General features: G+C 41.4%; 1 protein-coding gene across 10 annotated transcripts in view; it reads left to right on the forward strand.

Moving 5' to 3' along the window:
• SRPK2 (SRSF protein kinase 2) overlaps window positions 1-20,319 on the forward strand; it is a 255,049-nt gene that overhangs the window by 165,474 nt on the left and 69,256 nt on the right. For 7 of the 10 annotated variants that reach the window (XR_005531341.1, XR_005531342.1, XM_039249800.1 and 4 more), the window contains one exon: window positions 12,671-12,822. Coding sequence is in view for 5 of the 10 variants with exons in the window: in XM_039249800.1 (XP_039105731.1) it covers window positions 12,671-12,822 (152 nt within the window). In the remaining 5 variants the exon portion in view is untranslated. Of the gene's footprint in view, window positions 1-12,670; window positions 12,823-18,515; window positions 18,722-18,766; window positions 19,051-20,319 lie in introns of those variants that run through there. The other 3 variants (XM_039249806.1, XM_039249808.1, XM_039249807.1) reach the window with 3 other exon arrangements.

The raw sequence follows: 20,319 nt of genomic DNA on the forward strand, positions 1-20,319 counted from the left end.
GGACATATAGGTAGACTCTCAGTCTAGTTTTTACCGAACTACATTATTACCTTTCACTGTAAATGTGACTGGGCAGTTGTGAAGGAGACCATGTGTATAGGTTTCCTAATCTAAACATAGTTATTTCCAATTTTTCTTGGAGAGTAGACATTAAAAGATAGTATATAGGGGCACCTGGGTGGCTCAGACAGGTAAGCGTCCAGCTGTTGATTTTGGCTCAGGTCATGATCTCACAGTTTGTGGGACATGCTTTCTCTCTCTCTTAAAAAAAAATAAATGATATTATACAGTTGTATAAGCTTTTTTTTTTTTTTACACAGCTTTTTGCAGTTGCTCTCTACCTGTTAACAGTCAATCCCCATTTCTCTCCTTTCTTTCCCCTACCCCCAGCCCTAAGTAACTACTAGTTTATTCTGTTCTGTATACATTTGTGTAATGTGGATGTTTTTATATAAAATGGAATCCTATAACATGTGGCTTCTTCTGCCTAGCATTTTTCATTTAGCATGATGTTTTCAAGGATCACCCGTGTTGTAGCATGTGACAGTACCTCATTCCCTTTTATTGCTGAATAATCTTACCATTATTATTTAACCACATTTTATTTACTCATTTTATCACTCAGTGCACATTTTTTTGTTTATTACGAATAATGTTGCTATGGATATTTTTCACAAGATTTAGTGGGGACATATGTTTTTATTTATTTTTGGTATATACCAGAACTGGAATTGCTGGGTTATATGATAACTCTGAACTCGACATTGTTAGGAACTGCCAGTCTGCAAAGCAGCTGGGCCATAGAACACTACTGTTACAATTCAGGGTTCTCTTTTCTTCATTTGACAATACTTGTGTGGTTTTGATTTCCATTTCCCAAAGGAATAATGATGCTGAACAATTTTTCATATATTTATTGGTCAGTTATAGGTTGTCGTTAGAGAAATGTCTATTTTAATCTTTTTCCTGTTAAAATAATTTTTTTTGGTCAAGTTACATAAGAGGTTTTTTTTTACATTCTAGGTAGAAGAGCCTTATCTTGTATGGTTTCCAGATACTTTATTCTATCCTGTGGGCTGTCTTCACTTTTCTGGTGATACCCTTTGAAACACAAAAGTTCTTAATTTTGATCAAGTCCACTTGCGTATGTTTTTAGTGTCAAATCTAAGGAATGTTGCTGAACCTAAAGTCATGAAGATTTACTTGCATTTTTTTCCTGCAAGTGTTGGAGTTTTAGCTCCTTTATTTAAATCTTTGATCCATTTTGAATGAATATTTATGTATGTGTGAGGTAGGGTTACAACTTCATTTTTTTGCAAGCAGATAACCATTTGTCCCAGTACCATTTATTGGAAAGACCATTCTTTTTTTTTTTTTTCTTAAATATTTTTTTAATTATTTATTTCTAGGAGAGAGAGAGAGAGACAGCGTGAGCAGGGGAGGGTCNTTATTGGAAAGACCATTCTTTTTTTTTTTTTCTTAAATATTTTTTTAATTATTTATTTCTAGGAGAGAGAGAGAGAGACAGCGTGAGCAGGGGAGGGTCAGAGAGAGAGAGAGAGTCACAGACTCTGAAACAGGCTCCAGGCTCTGGGCTGGCAGTCAGCACAGAGCCCGACGCGGGGCTCGAACCCACGAACCGCGAGATCATGACCTAAGCGAAAGTCGGACGCTTAACCAACTAAGCCACCCAGGCGCCCCTGGAAAGACCATTCTTATACCATTTAATTGTGTGGCGCCCTTGTTGAAAATATCTATGGGTCCCCTACATGGCTTCCTAAAAAATTATTTTTTTTTTTAATTTAAATCCAAGTTAGTTAACATAACGATTTCAGGAGTATAGTGATTCATCACTTACATATAACACCCAGCGCTCATCCTGACAAGTGCCCTCCTTAAATGCCTGTCACCCGTTTAGCCCATCTCACCCACCACCCTGCCAGCAACCCTCAGTTTGTTCTCTGTATTTAAGAGTCTTATGGCTTGTCTCCCTCTCTGTTTTTGAATTTTCTTTTAATGTTTATTTGTTTGAGAGAGAGAGAGAGAGGTGGGGAGGGACAGAGAGATGGAGACACAGAATCCGAAGCAGGCTCCACTCAGAGCCTGATGCAGGGCTTGAACTCATGAACCGTGAGATCATGACCCAAGCCAAAGTTGGATGCTTAACCGACTGAGCCACCCAGGCACACTCTCTTTTAAAAACTTTTTTAAAAATCCCTCTCTGTTTTAACGTTATTTTTGCTTCCCTTTCCCTATGTTCATCTGTTTTGTTTCTTAAATTCCACATAGGAGTGAAATCATATGATATTTCTCTTTCTCTAACTGGCTCATTTTGCTTAGCACAATACACTAGTTCCATCCATGTTGCAAATGGCAAGAATTCATTCTTTGTGATCACCGAATAATAAATATTCCATTGTAATTATAAACCACATCTTCATTATCCATTTATCAGTTGATGGACATTTTGCTCTCTCCATACTTTGGCTATTGTCGATAATGCTGCTTTAAACAGCTGGGGTGCATGTGCCCCTTCGAATCAGAAGTTTCGTGTCCTTTGGATAAATACCTAGTTAGTGCAATTGCTGGGTCTTGGGTAATTCTGTTTGTAAATTTTTGAACAACATACTGTTGTCCAGCATGGCTGCAGCAGTTTGCATTCCCACCAGCAATGCAAAATGGTTCCTCTTTCTCCACATCCTTACCAACATCTGTTGTTGCCTGAGTTGTTAATTTTAGCCATTCTCATAGGTATGAGGTGGTATCTCATTGTGGTTTTGATTTGTATTTCCCTGATGAAGAGTGATGAGCATTTTTTCATGTGTCTGTTACCCATCTGGATGTCTTTTGGAAAAGTGTCTATTCATGTCATTTGCCCATTTCTTCACTGGATTATTTGTTTTTTGGGTGTTGAGTTTGGTAAGTTCTTTGTAGATTTTGGATAGTAGCCCTTTATCTTATATATCGTTTGCAAATATTTTCTCCCATTTTGTTGGTTGCCTTTTAGTTTTGCTGATTATTAGTTGTGCAGAAGCTTTTTATCTTGATGAAGACCCAGTAGTTCATTTTTGCTTTTGTTTCCCTTGCCTCCAGAGACCTGTCAGGTAAGAAGGTGACGTAGCTGAGGTCAAAGAGATTGTTGCCTGTGCTCTCTTCTAGGATTTTGATGGCTTTCTGTCGTACATTTAGGTCTTTCATAAATTTTGAGTTAATTTTTGTGTATCGTGTAAGAAAGTGGTCCAGGTTCATTCTTCTACATGTTGCTGCCAGTTTTCCCAACACTATTTGCTGAAGAGAACATTTTTTTCCATTGGGTGTTCTTTCTTGTTTTGGCAAAGATTAGTTGGCCATACATTTGTGGGTCCGTTTCTGGGTTCTCTATTCTGTTCCATTGATCTATGTATCTGTTTCTGTGCCACTACCATACTGTCTTGATGATTACAGCTTTGTAATACAGCTTGAAGTCCGGATTGTGATGCCTCCAGCTTTGGATTTCTTTTTTAACATAACTTTGGCTATTCAGGGTCTTTTCTGGTTCCATACAAATTTTAGAATTTGATAGATTGTTATTTTGATAGGGATTGCATTGACTATGTTGATTACTTGGGGTAGTATCAACATTTTAACAATATTTGTTCTTCTGATCCATGAGCATGGAATGTTTTTCTATTTCTTTGTGTCTTCTTCAATTCCTTTCATGAGCTTTCTATATAGTTTTCAGCATATATATTTTTCACCACTTTGGTTAGATTTATTCCTAGGTATTTTATGGCTTTTGTGCAATTGAAAATGGGATTCTTTCTGGTGCTTCATTATTAGTATATAAAAATGCATGTTATTGCTGTGCATTGATTGTATATCCTGCAACTTTGTTGAATTCATGTATCAGTTCTAGCAGGTTTTTGGTTTTTTTTGTTTGTTTTTGTTTTGTTTTTTGGTGGAATCTTTTGGGTTTTCCACATATGTTATCATGTTGTCTGTGAAGAATGAAAGTTTTACTTTTTCCTTGCTGATTTGGATGCCTTTTTAAAAAAAAATGTTTTATTTATTTCTAGGAGAGAGAGAGAGACAGCGTGAGCAGGGGAGGGTCAGAGACTGAAACAGGCTCCAGGCTCTGAGCTGGCAGTCAGCACAGAGCCCGACGCAGGGCTCGAACCCACGAACCGCGAGATCATGACCTAAGCAAAAGTCGGACGCTTAACCGACTAAGCCACCCAGGCGCCCCTGGATGCCTTTTATTTCTTTTTGTTGTCTGATTGCTGAGACTACAACTTCCAATGCTGTGTCGAACAGCAGTGGTGAGATGGATATCCCTGTCATTTTCCTGACCCTAGGGGAAAGCTCAGTTTTCCCCCACTGAGGATGATATTAGCGGTGGGTCATACTTGCGGTATGTTCCTTTTACCCTGCTTTCTTGTGAATTTTTTTCAACAAAGGATGCTGGTATTTTGTCAAATGCTTTTGCTGCATCTATTGAGAGGATCATATGGTTCTTATCCTTTCTTTTATTGAGGTGATGTATCACATTGATTGAACCAGCTCAGCATCCCAGGAATAAATCTCATTTTATTGGTATCTTGTTGAGGATTTTTGCATTCCTGTTCATCAGGGAAATTGGTCTGTAGTTCTTTTTAGTAGGGTCTTTGTCTGGTTCTTTAATCAAGGTAATGCTGACCTTGTAAAGTGAGTTTGGAAGTTTTCCTTCCATTTCTATTTTTTTTTTGGAACAGTTTGAGAAAAATAGGTATTAACTCTTCCTTAAATGTTTGGTAGAACTCCCTTGGAAAGCCATTCGGCCCTGGATTCTCATTTGTTGGAAGATTTTTGATTACTGATTCAATTTCTTTGCTGGTTATAGCTCTGTTCAAATTTTCTACTTCTTCCTGTTTTCGTTTTGGTAGTTTATACGTTTCCAGGAATTTGTCCTTTTTTTTTTCAGGTTGCCCAATTTGTTGACATATAATTGCCCATAATATTCTCTTATTATTCATATTTCTGCAGTGTTGGTTGTGATCTCTCCTCTCTTTCATTCATCCTTTCCTTTTTCTTTTTGATCATTCTGGCTAGGGGGTTATCAGTTTTAATTCTTTCAAAGAACCAGCTCCTGGTCTCTTTGATCTGTTCTACTGTGTTTTTTTTTTTTATTTTTATATCATTGATTTCTGCTTTGTTCTTTATTATTTCCCTTCTTTTGCTGGTTTGGGGCTTTATTTGCTGTTCTTTTTTTGAGCCCTTTGAGGTGTAAGGTTAGGTTGGGTATTTGAGACCTTTCTTCCTTCTTTATGAAGGCCTGGCTTGCTGAACACTTCCCGCTTCTGACCACCTTTGCTGCATCCCAGAAGTTTTGGACTGTCATGTTTTTATTTTCATTGGCTTCCATGTACTTTTTAATTTCCTGTTTAATTTCTTGGTTAACGCATCATTATTTACTACGATGTTCTTTAACATCCAAGTATATATGGTCTTTCTAAATTTTTTCTTGTGGTTGATTTCAAGTTTTACAGCGTTGTGGTCTCAAAATATGCAAGGTATGATCTTGTACTTGTTGAGGGCTGGTTTGTGACCCATTATGCGATCTATTCTGGAGAATGTTCCATGTACACTCAAGAAGAATGTGTATACCTCTTAGGATAAAATGTTCTGAATATATCTGTTAAGTTCATCCAGCCCTGTGTGTCATTCACCCATTGTTTCCTTGTTGATTTTCTGCTAAGATGATCTGTCCATTGCTATAAGTGGGGGTGTTGAAGTCCTCTACTATTATGGTATTATAATAAATGAGTTTCTTTATATTTGTGATTAATTGATTTATGTATTTGGGTGTTCCACACTGGGTGCATAAATAGTCAAAATTCTTAGATCTTCTTGGTGGATAGATCCCTTAATTATGATATAGTTTCCTTCTTCATCTCTTGTTACAGTCTTTATTTTAAAATCTAGTTTGTCTGATATAAGTATGGCTATCCCAGCTTTCTTTTGATGACCATTGGCATGATAAATGGTTCTCTATCCCCATACCTTCAATTTGTAGGTGTCTTTAGGTCTAAAATGAGTCTCTTGTAGGGGCACCTGGGTGGCTCAGTCGGTTAAGCGTCCGACTTCAGGTCATGATCTAATGGTTCGTGGGTTCAAGCCCCACATTGGGCTTTGTGCTGACAGCTAGCTCAGAGCCTGGAACCTGTCTTCGGATTCTGTGTCTCCCTCTCTCTCTGACCCTCCCTTGCTCATGCTGTCTCTCTCTCTCTCTCTCTCTCTCTCAAAAATAAATAAAACGTTAAAAAAATAAAATGAGTCTCTTGTAAGCAGCAGATAGATGGGTCTTATGTTCCTATCTATTATGATACCCTATGTCTTTTGATTGGAGCATTTCATTTATTTACATTTGAAGGGACTACTGAAATAAAGGAATTTAGTGTCATTTTGTTGCCTGTAGAGTTGGTGTTTCCAGTGATGTTCTCTGATCCTTTCTAGTCTCTGTTCCTTTTGTTGTTTTGTTCTTTCTCCAGAGCCCCCCTTTAAAATTTCTTGCAGGACTGGTTTAGCGATCATCTGAACTCCTTTAGATTTTGTTTGTCTAGGAAACTTTTTATCTTGCCTTCTATTTTGAATGATAGCCTTGCTGGATAAAGAATCCTTGGCTGCATATTTTTCCAATTCAGTACATTGAATATATCCTGCCACTCCTTTCTGGCCTGTTAAATGTCTGTGTATAGGTCTGCTGTGAACTTGATCTGTCTTCCCTTATAGGTTAAGAACTTTTTTTTTCCTTTTGCTGCTTTTCTAATTCTTTCCTGGCAGTATATTTTTGCAAATGATATGCCTTGGTGATGGTTGATTTTTTTTTTTTTTTTAATCTAATGACAGTTCTCTGTGCTCCTTATTTTTTGAGGTCTCTGTCCTTCCCCAGATTAGGAAAGTTTTCAGCTGTAATTTGTTCACATAAACCTTCTGCCCCTTTTTCTCTCTCTCTCCATCTTCTGAGACTCCTGTGATTTGGAGTCACTTGAGTTCTCTTAAGTCCTGTATCATGATCTTTTGCCTTTGTTTCCTTCTTTTTTTTCCTGTTTCATTATTCTCCATAATTTTATTTTCTATATCACTGATTCACTGCTTCATCCATCCTTGCTGGGGTAACATCTATTTGAGATTTTATCTTAGTTGTAGCATTTTATATTTAAGTCTTACTAGATTTTCTCTTTCTTTCTTAAAAAACTTTTTTAAATGTTTATGTATTTTTGAGAGGGAACACGAGTGGGAGAGGGGCAGAGAGAGAGACACATACAAACAGAATCCAAAGCAGGCTCAGAGTTGTCAGCACAGAGCCCGATGCTGGGCTCAAACTCAGGACCACAAGATCATGACCTGAGCCAAAGTTGGATGCTTAACTGACTGAGCCACTGAGGCGCCCCAGATTTTATTTCTTTTGTCTCTGTAGAAAGTGACTTTCTTATGTCTTCTTTGCTTTTTTCAACCCCCAACTAGTATTCTTATTATCATGGTCTAATTCTAGTTCAGACCTTTTACTTCTATCCATGTAGATTAAGTCCCTGGCTTTCATTTCTTCCTGTTCTTTCTTTTTGGGTGATTTCCTTCATTTTGTCATTTTGGAGGAAGAAAAAAATTAATAAAATAAAAAACTAAAATTAAAAACAAAACGGAAAATGAAACAAAGGAAGCCAGATCCTAGGTGAGTTTTGTTCTACTTGTTGAAAGAAGCTTTATAGAATATAGGAAAAAAGGAATGGAAAGGGGGAGGAAAAGAGTTTGAAAATTAAAAAAATATATATATATATATATAACAATAGAATTAAAGAAAATAAATTGAATAAAAATTTAAAAAATTAAAAATGAAATGGAAAAAAAACAAGTTTTTCTTTCTGTATCCAAGAAAGAGAAAGAAAAGAAAAAAGATAACATTTTAAGCAAAAATGGAAGCAGAATGAAACCCGAATGAAGTTACATCCAGTTTCGCCTAGAACTGAAACTTAGAAGGACTCTAGTCAGGTGGAGTGATTTATGCTGGTCTTCTGGTGCCTTCGCTTGGAGGGTGCAGCTGGGTGGGGCTTGATGTAACTACTCCATTCTCCACTAGGTGGCGCGGTTTAGCTTACTGGGGTGCGCGGTTTAGCTTACTGGGGTGTTACCTTGTGCCTGTGTGCTGCGTGTGCACAGGGGAGGTGGAAATGACTTCACCCAGCTCCCTAGTCTCTAGCATAGGAACTTGGAGCTCTCACTGACCCGCGATCAAGCCTTTCCTTTGTTAGGCCTCTGCCCACTCCGTCTCTACCCTCTCTGTGTTCACACTGTCTGCCTGCCAGGTGTAAAACTCCCTCCAGAGTTTTATCTCAAGATGGTGTTGTGTTTCAAAATGCCATGCTTCAGAGACCCTCGTGGCTTGGATCTATGCTGACTCTCTGGGGGAGGGTCTCATTGAGCAATGGCCAGGTGCCACCCTATGCCGGAAAACGTTCATGCAATCACAGCAGCAGTGGTTCAGAGATTATGGCAAATCACAACACCCAGCCAGCACATTGTCATACCACTCTGGCATCTAAGCCCCAGTACCAGCATATGTGCTGCTCTCCAGGGTCCACTGGAACCTTTGCCCCAGGGGAGGCCATTTGGCCTCTATCAAATGCCCTCCAAGCAGGGGGAACCACTTCTCCTCGTGTGGCACAGGAACCCCTCAGACCCCACTGCCTGCTCCTGGAGATTCACCTTACTTCCTCACCACAGCACCTTCAGACACTGGAAGTTCACACTCTGTGCTCCACTGTTCATCAAATCCTGATGGTATTGAAACCGCCTCCTTTCTACCTGTCAGTGGTTTGGGGCAATGGGTTTCTTCTTCAGTCCCCTGTGAGTGTTTTCACCCTCTCTCTATCCAGCTACTTTAGAGGGAGAGCTTTTCTTGCACAATCCCGATGCACTGCTCTCTCCCGCGTGGTATTTCTCTTTGTTCTCTTGCTGCAAAATAGCTCACCACCCTCCCTGGCTTTTCTCTCTCCCAGTTCACCTCTCTGCATTGGGTACGTGTGGAGTTCTGTGACTCAGGTTATCAGTTGCGTCAGATGAGTTTCCTAGGTGTTCAAAATGGTTTGGTGCTGATCTAGCTTCATTTCAGGGACGAGACAAGCCCAGGGTCTCCTTCCTTCTCAGCCATCTTAACTCCTCACCTGTGCTTCTAGTAATTCTGTGAAATAACTTCTTGATGGTTTTCATTAGGATTGATGAAAGGGTACTTTTATAATCTGTTGATACATTTTTTGAGTATGTACTTGATGATATAAACTGCCTGCCATCTCTGGATCTTTTAAATAGTTGAAATTTAAGCATGACCTAAGGCATGTTTACTTGTGTTTCTCCTAGGTGGTAGGCAGCAACTACAATGGATGGCATGAAAACGAGTCATGATCGGCACTGTAACATTGTTCTGAACCTTACTGGGATGGGTCAAGTGATATGATAGTTGGTTGTAATTGATGGGAGGCACGTTACTAGGAAATACTAACCTTAGAAAAACTAATCATTATTGGTATGACCTGGAATCTCTGATTTTTGAGGCCAAGCTGCTCTTCTGGTTTCGGCCTGAGGAGCCTAGGGTGATGCTGTCCAGTAGAATTAGAATGTGAGCCGCCTCATTTGTAATTAATTCAGTGTGTCTTAGTAGCCACAGTAGAAAAAGTAAAAAGATTCAGGCGAGTTTAATTTTAATAATAGATTTCACTCTATCCCAAACGTTATTATTTTACCATATAATAAATGTAACTTTATTAATAAAGTATTTTACATCTTTTGTGTGAAATCTTGGAAACGTACGTATTTGACGCTTACAGCGTGTCTCGATTTGTGCTGGTCCCATTCCCAGTGCTCCGTACCTGCGTGCGGCCAGTGGCTGCCGATTAGACAGCATAGCCCTAGGTGTCTGGATGTGCTGGTTGAAATATTACGTCAACATTACTCAACTTCCTTTCTACTTCAAGGTACCCTGACTCACTTCTTTAACTTGAGGAGAAATAAGTGGCTTTGGGGGAGCTTTCTGCCTGCCTGTTCAGTGTGGCCCTCACTGGAGGGAGAAGAGGTGCCTGCCTGCTCATTGAGACCAGAGGGTCTGACAGTTTTGTTAAGCAGTGTGGGCAGCTCACCAAATGGGAGAATAATTAAGAGAAGCACAAATGAGAGAAAATGGGCCCATGAAAATGAGAATTTGTTTTCCCCTTATCACAGATACAATCTACTCCACAGAAATAAAGCTGAATACTGAAAACCCTGTTAGAGCAGTGGTTCTCAAATGGGTATGATTTTGTCCCCAGGGAACTTGTCAATTTCTGGATGTAGTTTTGATGGTCACAGCTGGGGTGGGGTGTGGATATCTCAGGGCCAGGGACACTTCTACCACTCTAAGGTGTACAGAACGTCTCCCTCTGCGGTGAGTTAATTACCTGACCCAAATATCAGTAGCAGAGCACTGGGAGAAAATCTTCCCGGTCTTTTCTTTTCATTACTCATTACATAGTTTCTATAGGGAATATAACATGTTTTCTTTTAAATTCGGAGAATTTCCTCATTATTTCATATAAAATTTCTAAGGAAAAAAAGAGCCAACTTTCAAAGCATTTCTGATTGAGCAGATTTGTTAGCTCAGTAGTTCCGGCTCACAGCCCAGACGAATGAATGAGTGGGTCTTGTGAGACCATTCATCTTGCTCACCTTCCCTTCCCTCTGATGCAGCCCTCTCCTGCCTCCCCTTCTTCAGACCTCTCTTTTGTCCAGGACCATTCTACTTTCAGTAAGAGCATGTATGTGAAAAAGGAAGGAGCATTTGCAAGGCTGCCAGAAAGATTAGTACACTTCCATAAGGTCTGTTAGATGTATTTTTGGATGTATGCTGGCAGTGATGTGGGTGTTCGGTTGTGATTATTCCCTTCCAGTGCTCCATCATGAGCAATGGGTAACTCAGAATGTGATCACCACCCTGTTCTTAATGTTTGTCACCCAGGGAGCTGTAACTTCATAAATAAATTGTAGCAAATAGAAATCAATACAAGTCATTTTCAGCTCCTAAACGCTCCTTAGTTGTTCCGCCGGAGGACCTCAACTTGCCAGTGCTTGCCTTTCAGGTTACCTGTGCGCTATGACCCCCACCCTTTCCTCGTGACAGCCGGGTTTCTGCTGCCTTCCACCCCACCCCCCTTTGTTGCTTGTGGCACTTTGAGTTTTGATGTCAAACCACATAAATGATCTTTAGCCAACTTAGACTAAAGGCAACGCAGTTAAATGCTATTTGGGGGCTCTCAGATTGAGAAGGATTTAGAGGTCCGGTTTAGGAAGGGGCGGTGTCAAGGTGGCTCTCCTGGCCTTGCCTCTACTAGCAACTGTGGATGACCTTGCTGCCCGTGACAGCCCGCCTGAAGGTCCCAGGGCTGTAGAGTGAGCTTTTGGCCCTGTGTCCTGGGCTGTACAACAGTGAGGAGAGTGGATCGGGAACCAGCCTTCCAGTGTGTAGGGAGTAGCAGTCCCAAAAAGTGCTTTTTGAAGGGGAGCATGAATACTGACTGGGCAGACCCAACAAAGAGCAATTGTCTGCACATCAGTGCTTACGGGGTTCCCCTTGCTCCCCAGACTAGAGACCCCCTGCTTACCGGAGTGGAGCTCTCTCTGGGGAGCAACTCTGTCAGCCTGATGGCCTCTCCTGCTCCCTGCGCTCTCTGTGCTGCCTCGGGAAGAGAAGTGGCGGTCCTGTTGCTAGGGCAGATTGCAAGTTCAAGGTTCCCCAGAAGGTCATGGCTAAAAATAGCAGTTAGGTTTTACAGTAAGTTCAAGCTCAAGTTTGTAGAATTATATTATGAGTGCTTTACTTTTAAACAAATATATCCAATACGTCCTCGAGTTTCTCTACATAACTGAAAGGAGTCTCGCATCTGTAATCCCTCAAGCTTAGAAAAAATTTTTTGGTATTACAGGTTTTCTTGCCGTTTGTAAAAGAGCATACTAACCATCATTCAGCCTTTTTGTGGCAATGAGAAATGACCATTTTGCAAACCTTGGAAACCTTTCATTAATGTAGGGACTGCTTTTGTATTTGACTGGCAGTGGGTGTTTTCATTGTTTAATTTCCAGTTTGGGGTAGTGTCCTTGATAAACGAGGGAGATAGCTGAGTTCCTTAATGAAAGTAACAGAACATCAGTTAATGGCATGTATTAGTCAGCTTTTATGAGTTATCCTGGAAACCTAACCACATTCTTACTATTTCTGTGGGAAAAGGAATTCTGATTTTAAAATAATGGAAAATAAGTCCTTTTAGAAGCTCAGAGCCGCTTTCATCTGTCTTTTTATAATCTCTGTGGGATGTGTTCTAACTTAATAAGGCTATATATCATGGGCGGGGGGAATACTCTTTCTGTTTCACTTATATTTCATAATATTGTCAGGACTTAAGAAATATTGAAGCTCTGAGTGAAAATGTGCCTGTAAAGTGTAATTTTTTCCTCCAGACCCGTGTTGAAACATTACTTGAATTTAGCTAAAATGGACGACATGACAGTAACCAGCATTTCTTGGTACCCTGTGACGAGTTTAATTTTTGTCTCGTATGAAGAGACTCTTGTGTGTGTCCACAATACAAGATTGACCTCTGAGTGAATAGGAATTCTCCTTCTTCTGTTTCAGGCCGGAGCCTCAGCAGAAAGCTCCCTTAGTTCCTCCACCACCGCCGCCGCCTCCGCCGCCACCTCTGCCGGACCCCACGCCCCCCGAGCCAGAGGAGGAGATCCTAGGGTCTGACGATGAGGAACAGGAGGACCCCGCCGACTACTGCAAAGGTGATGCGCATGCTTCGGCCGGGAGCGCTACTGACGCAGGCTCTGTGGTCTTTGTTGAATAACATCTTGGTGTCAGCATCTTTTTCTTTTTAGTGTTTTTTAAAAATGTATTTTGAAAGAGAGAGAGAATGTGAGTGGGGAAGAGACAGAGAGAGAGGAGGAGAGAGAGAATTCCATGCTGTCATTGTGGAGCCCATCTTGGGATTTGGTCACACGAACTGTGAGATCATGACCTCAGCCAAAGCCACGAGTTGGGTGCGTAACCAACTGAACCACCCAGGCACCCCTCAGTTATAATTTCTAGATCATTAAGTATAGAATGATACCAGAAAATGTTAAGAGAGAGTAGAAGAAAAGCTGTAAGAGATAGAAAACATATACATATGTACATACATACTTTCAAGAGGATTTTAATCTGGGGCGCCTGGGTGGCTTAGTCGGTTAAGCGTCCGACTTTCGCTTAGGTCATGATCTCGCGGTTCGTGGGTTCGAGCCCCGCGTCGGGCTCTGTGCTGACTGCCAGCTCAGAGCCTGGAGCCTGTTTCAGTCTGTGACTCCCTCTGTCTCTGACCCTCCCCTGCTCACGCTGTCTCTCTCTCTCTTCTAGAAATAAATAAAAATATTAAAAAAAAAAAAAAGATTTTAATCTGCTAATAGAATTAAAGATACTATAAAGTAGGACAGTTAAAGATAAAAACATTAGCAGCTATCTAAGAAGAGCAGAGACTAGAAGGTACCAGGCTCCTGAGTTGATGTTTTCGGGCTGCTAAGAGTAACAAGGATCCAGTCCTTTCTCTGTATACCATTGAATTACATTGTATTCATTGTCTGTGGAAAGAAGGCCTGCTTTGTTTACAGAGACAGACTTTTTCTTGGCATTGTAGTCCGTGAAGAAAACATTCTGTGGGCTCTGCTGTTGTGTGACATAGTGGCTTATGTTTCTAGCTGTGATTTCACAGAAGACAGAGACATGATGCAGGTGAAGTGTTGTCTTGATGCTTTGTAAAGATCAAGAGCATATAGTTAAACTCCTAAAAGGCAAGCATGTTGCGTGATGAATATTGAGAACAGTGGGATCCAGACCGTATACTATGTGTAGACGGGACTCTGAGAATGTAGGAGAAAGGGAGGTCGCTGGATCCGTTTGACCATTTCTTTGTTTCTTAACTTGCTCATTTGGACTTTCATTTCCTCTCTCTTCTTATTTTAAAAAAAAAATTTTTTTTTTTATTTAGACTTTCATTCTCTTTAGTAGATTATCAGTCTGGAATTCTGAGCTTCTGAACAATTGATGAGACACTGACTTGCTACTGATTAAGTTCAATTTTTAAGTTTTAGAAAGAATTTTATTTTCATTATTCATTTTGGTGGGGGGGGGGAGACAGAAACCCAAGCAGGCTCTGCACAGTGCACTCCTCGAACCCACAAACTGTGAGATCATGGCCTTAGCCAAAACCTGATAGATGGCAGAAGACGGATACCTGGTCAGGCCATAGAGCATTAACGAACGAATCCCTGGCTCTTTAGTATTCCGAATGGATGTATCTAGGGATTGCAGGCCATCTGTGTGCTGGTTATACAGAATTGTACTTTTTAATTCTCCATTAAGAGGAAGAGAAAATTATGTTCTGCTGTAAAGTTTAAGAACTCATCTTCTGCTCTATCCATAGAGTGGGTTTCCACACCATAGGTGTGGGTTTCTACAGATGGAATCGATGTTTTCCTTAGAGAAAAGAATGTAGAGCTTTAGCATTTGGAGGAGTAGTGATTATGACCTTCAAAGGTCTAAGCCATTTTGATTTTGATGGAACATAACAGAGCTTGTGGAAAGGTGAAAAGACAGAGGTTTTACATCCCCCCTCCAAATTTGCATTTCTTGGTTCAGAAGAGGAGATGTGGACAGTTGTCTTTTGATCTCGCTGCCTAGGCCACGGTGGCAGCTTGGTCGGCAGGAGCGGCTCTGTTAGCACACGGGCTCCACCGTGCTAGAATGGGAGCGGTTGTTCTTACATCTGGCCCTTGAGTGTGTGGGTCAGGAGATGTAACCGGCACTCTTATTTATCCCCGTACCGTCTCTGCAGATCAGCAGAGTGGACACCCAGACCCACATACAGGGCTGTGGAGGAAGGATTTCACAGTCAGGGCTGATTTTAGGTAACACTGGCTGAACTCTAACCAGTGTTAAAGTCAGCCTCTCTGAAACCTGGGAGAGATGTAAGGTTCTCTCTCTCTGTCTCATTCCTGACTTTGGCAAGTAACTTGTGCTTCTTATCAGCATGTAATAGATGCCTTGCTCTGTGAATTTTGTGATCTACATCAGAACACTTTGTCTAAGAGGACTGATAAAAATGTATTCAAGGAGTCAGTGGGAATGGCTGGGATAAGAACTGTGCCCCACCCCTGACCCCCCAGCCAGGAATAGAGTTTCAGTTTCCAACTTGCTGCTTATTCACATCTGAGTTATATTTCGTATATTTTACCTACAGTCAGGTACATTCTTCTTTGTAACTATAATACAACCATCAAAGTCAAGAAGTGACCATTGTGGAGTCCGCTGTGTGGCTCAGTCCGTTGGCTGACTCTTGTTTTTGGCTCAGGTCTTGATCTCACAGTTTTGTGAGTTCGAGCTCCAAGTCGGCTCTGTGAGCTGGCCATGTGGAACCTGGTTGGGATTCTCTGTGTCTGTCTGTCTGTCTCTCTCTCTCTCTCTGCCCTCCCCTGCTCACGCTCTCTCTGTCTCTCTCAAAATAAAAAAAAAAAAAAAGCCATTAACATTGTTATAGTTCTACCATTCATTCTGCAGACTCCATTCAGATTTTGCCAGTTGCCAATATTGTCCTTTATATGAAACCAGTCCTTCCGAGAATCATTGTACATTTTTTTTTCTTGCATTAAAAAACAAAATGTAGCTGATCTAACTGGCTTTATTCAGCAGTTCATGGACTGGGCATCGTCTTTATCTAGCAAGTGGAGATGCTCCCAAGAGTCGTACAGAATGAGAGCTTTCTCTAGGAAGGAGGGAGAGGCATGGAGTTACTAGCTGAAGAAAAGAAAGGATTGTTTCATGCCAGAATATCTTCTTTTGGGGTGGGGTGGGTGTAGGGTAGAGATCAGCAGGATTTTTATCATGCAGATAACCTCATTTATGCTTATCAGAAAACTTCTGGTTCATTTTTAAAAGGTCACATTCCTGGGATAGGTTGAAACTATAATTAAGTCTTGGTTTGCTGGTTGTGTTGGGGATGGGGATGATTCTAGTTTGGGCTTGTTGGTTTGTGGGGTTTTTGTTTTTGTTTTCCTTTGTTAACACTTGTTTCTTTAATCTGGACAATTCCTTAGTCTTTTTTGGCTTTCATGACTTTGACATTTTTGAAGATTGTAAGCCAATGATTTTGTATAATGTGTCTTAATTTGGTAAACTGTTTCTTTGTTTGGTGGTGGTTTATTTTTTTTTTTTAAGTACTCTCTGTACCCAAGATGGGGCTCGAACTCACAACCCCAAGAATAAGAGTGACATGGTCTACCAGCTGAGCCAACTAGGCACTCCTGTGTTTCTTAATTTGGAATATCAAAAAAGTGTTGTTTTGTGAGAAGTATTCGTCATCGTTGTGTTTTATCAGGTAGTTTGCAAGTTTGGTTTACATCATTACATACAGTTGGTGTGGGTCATTATGTTTATGATGGTGTCTGCCAGATACCTATACTGTGAAGTTACTCTTTCCTCCCTGGTAATTAGTAAGTACTGGATGTTGTTGTGAGTTACTTTGAGACTGTAAATACCCCCTGCCAACTAATTTATTTCCTTCTCCCTCTTCTTTCTTTTCTTCCTCTCTCCACCTGCCCCTTCTATCCCTCTCCCTGTCTGGTTGGTCTTTCTAGTTCTCTCAGATGTACTCATTCGTGGAGTTTACTTTCGTTCAGTGAGTTCTAACCAGTTACTCGCCTTATTTGTTTTGACAGCCCAAATTTGACCATAAGGAGCTCCTAGAGGTTGGTTCTGTGTCCTTTTGAGATGTCCCTGTCATTCTTTCTCACTTTCAAGTACAGTAAATTGTTCCAGACTCATCTTGTATTTTCTCTACCCCAGCCCAGGAATCCACTCTTTCTACAAGGAGCCCTGGTTCCTTTTAGCGGAGAACAGTGCCTGGAAAACAAGATCTGGGCATGAGACATTATCCTTGCTATTGAGGGGACAGTGCTTCCAGATGCCTTAGCCCAGAGCCAGGGGTACACGTATGCTCTTCCTCTATGCTTATACCTATTTCTGTATTTATATTTGTTTCTATTTTTACTTACGTATATATTAAAACACATGAATTTAATCAGATGTCTCTAATTCCTCACTAAATACTAGGGGATGCAGCCCAATTTTCTCCCTTTCTGTACTTCTGAGTTTCTTTGAAAGGTAAGAGGCTAAGTTCTCCTTATCCTCGTTTCATTTAATTGTTTAATTAATTTCCTTGGATGTGACGAATCACTAGTCATCCTCACTGCCTTTTGAGCCTCTCTCCCTTTTGTCCTTACTTAGCCTGTGCTAAGTGACTGCCCTGTCTGGTGACTGTGGACTGAATTGTTGAGGAAGGTGGAGGGGAGTGATGGCTCTTGCAGTTTAAGAGTATGTTTCCCTTAGTCTGGGGAGGTGTCTTTCTGCCTTCTGGTCACTTTTGTTTTCTTTGACTTCATTCCGGGAGAATGAATCTGCCAGCCACTTCTTAGTATTCACACGGTAAAAGGAAACATCATCAACAGCAAACCACACACTACCTATTTTATCTCTTCACAAAAGAATTATTTGTTCACCTTAGGAAATAGCTTATGTTGGGGATGGAGTGTGGAAAGTCCCCTAGAATCTCCGCACCCCGCGGTAGCTGTGGTGAGCAACTGGGTGTCTGCCCTTCTGGATCATTCATCACCAACCAAATTGCATCTTAACATTCTACCTTCTTTTACCTCTTTACAGGTCTTTCCCCACTCAGCACACAGGAAACCTCGGGCTCTTGAGCATAAAGGCCACTGTGTAAAGTTCTAATATTGACAGAGCATTCTTCTTTGCCCCTTTCTGCTTGCCTGTGCCTTATCTTTCTGTGTAGCCAGCCTGTACCCACTCATCTCATTTTTTGCTCTCCTGCCAATCTCAGGAGGTTTAGGGCCTTGGTGTCTGAGAGTCCTGGGTTCAGAATCTGGCTTCCCAGTCCTGTGTCCTCAGACAAGCTCCTTTCCATCCAGGCTTCTGTGTCTTCATCTGTGATACAGTATCCTCTCTGTGCATAATATGATATGTAACCACATCATACTACTTAAGATTTTCTGAAGATAAAAATAAGACAAATACGTGAAGCATGTGCCGTACTGCCTGGTCCAGGGAAAGTGCTTAAGAAATGTGAATTTTATTATCCTCCGCTCTGTCTGTATTTCTTCATTCTCCCTTCAGGACTGTTCCCCCATGTGCTTTCGGGCTGGTCTCCTTCTGGTCTCACTGCCTCCCTCTGCTTGGCCTGTTTCCCTGGCCTCTGGAGAGAGAGCTGTGTCAGCAGGGTGTCTCTCTTCCTATCTTGTTTTGATGTCACTTCTGGGCAGTTTGCTCAGACTCCTACTTCCAAGCCCAGGAGATAACACGGATCAGGCATGGGGCGAGCCAATGAGCGCACACTTCCGGGAGGCCCTTGTGAAATCTGTGCTTGCTTGGTGAGTGTGAGCACAGAGCCTCTCAGTCGCGGTAGAGCCTCCTGCTCTGGGGGAATTGTCATGTAAGGTGGTTTTTGAGACAGTGACCTTTGTACCACCTGCATCAAAACCTCGAGGGGCGCCTGGCACACGGTCCCAGGCCAGACTGTAGATCCTGAGTCGGGACCCCTGGGAATATGCCCCCGACTCCACGCCTGTTGCAGGCTCGTCCAAGGTATGTGCCATGCCTCCCAAACCCCACAGCGACCGCCAAGCGGCTTCTGTTCACGTCCTGCCGTGTAAGGGGAAATTAACCGTTTTTACCTGCTTTATGTTTCAAAATGTTTCCGGCCTTCACTCAGCACGAATTTGCTACAAGGACTGATCCTGGTGATGGTAGGCACCTTGCTTTGTTACATCCTGCTGCCTGCACTGACGGACTCCTTGGAGGTCCTACATTTTGGCTCCCTTAAATCATTCTTCAGGAAGTTGGCACCTCGTGCAGTCTCATCATCTGTATTGTTTCTGGAGATACTGATTTCAGCACTTTGATGGGCTGACTTGGTAAGCGTGTGTCATTCCCTTAGAAAGGCCTTCAGTGAACCCTGAATCACATCTTAATTAGGCGCTTCCCCGTATCCTTCACAGTGGTATCTGCCACAACCTGCCACCCCTTCCCCCCAGCGGTCATCATGGTGTGGGATTGCACATATATTTTTGCGTGCATCTGTGACCTCTTTCTCCCTAGTTTGGAAGATTTCCTGTGGGCAAGCGCTGTGTATTTTGTCAACCCCACTGCATTTTATACTGTCCACAGTGCAGTAAATATTTTTGGTTGGATGAAGGATTTGTCTCTAGTGTTGAGGGACAGACAGCACTGACGTTACCTGTGTCTCAGAAGCTATGTCGGGAGTGAGGAGGTTGACGCGCCTTGAAGGACGCACAAGTCAGAATGCACATCTTGCGTTTCTTCTCTGCATCTTCTTATATCCGTAATGCTCCAGAGGTCTTCTTTATTAAACACGTTTGAGTGGCATTCAGTTTGTTTCTTTTGAAGCTTAGGAATATCTCCTTCAAAACATAACATAAAAAATGTAAATATTCACACACTAGAAAAATGTCAGATGGCTTGTGAGAAGTTTAGACTGGCTGAATTTTAATAACTCCAAGTTTCATGGTGGTTATACGTTCTCATTGGCCTTGTTTCTCAGAATCTATGGCATAAGGCAGCGTTAGCTTCTTTTAAAGAAAGGAATATACCTTACATAGGGTTGCCTTAGAAACTGATATCACACAGCTGGTATTTTATAGAAGTGTAGTCTTTAGTGTTTATATGTGTGTATGTGTGTGTGTGGTGTGTGTGTTCGTATGAACACATATATATGATAACCTCTATTCATTCACAGTTATTTTCCTTAAAATCACTAAAGCTCTGCACATACTTAATCCCACCATGGTTGTATATCTTTTTAAAATTAGTTGGGTTAATTTGGCTTACTTGAGTCTTTAAAAAGAAATTCTGTTTATCTCTATGAACAAAGTAACAGATGCTCTTGAACTGACTACAAAGGCCTTCTTAGATTTCTTTCATGGGTCTCAAGGAGCTTCTGACACCTGATAGACCCGCTGGTGCTAGGAATTGCTACTGGCCAGGGTATTGATCCCTAAGCCTTGGTTAGCATGACTGTTGAATTGTTTGAGGCTTACTTTGTGTACGGTGTTGTGTTTTATGACAGGGAATACAAAGCTGAGTGAGAAACCAGTCCCCACTGTCTAAGAGTTCATGGGCTTGTGACTCAGCCACTGGGATATAGTCAGTGACTGAGCCTCTGC

Source organism: Hyaena hyaena, unplaced genomic scaffold (genome assembly GCF_003009895.1).
Source record: "Hyaena hyaena isolate Hyena2069 unplaced genomic scaffold, ASM300989v1 scaffold_347, whole genome shotgun sequence".
NCBI lineage: Eukaryota > Metazoa > Chordata > Mammalia > Carnivora > Hyaenidae > Hyaena > Hyaena hyaena.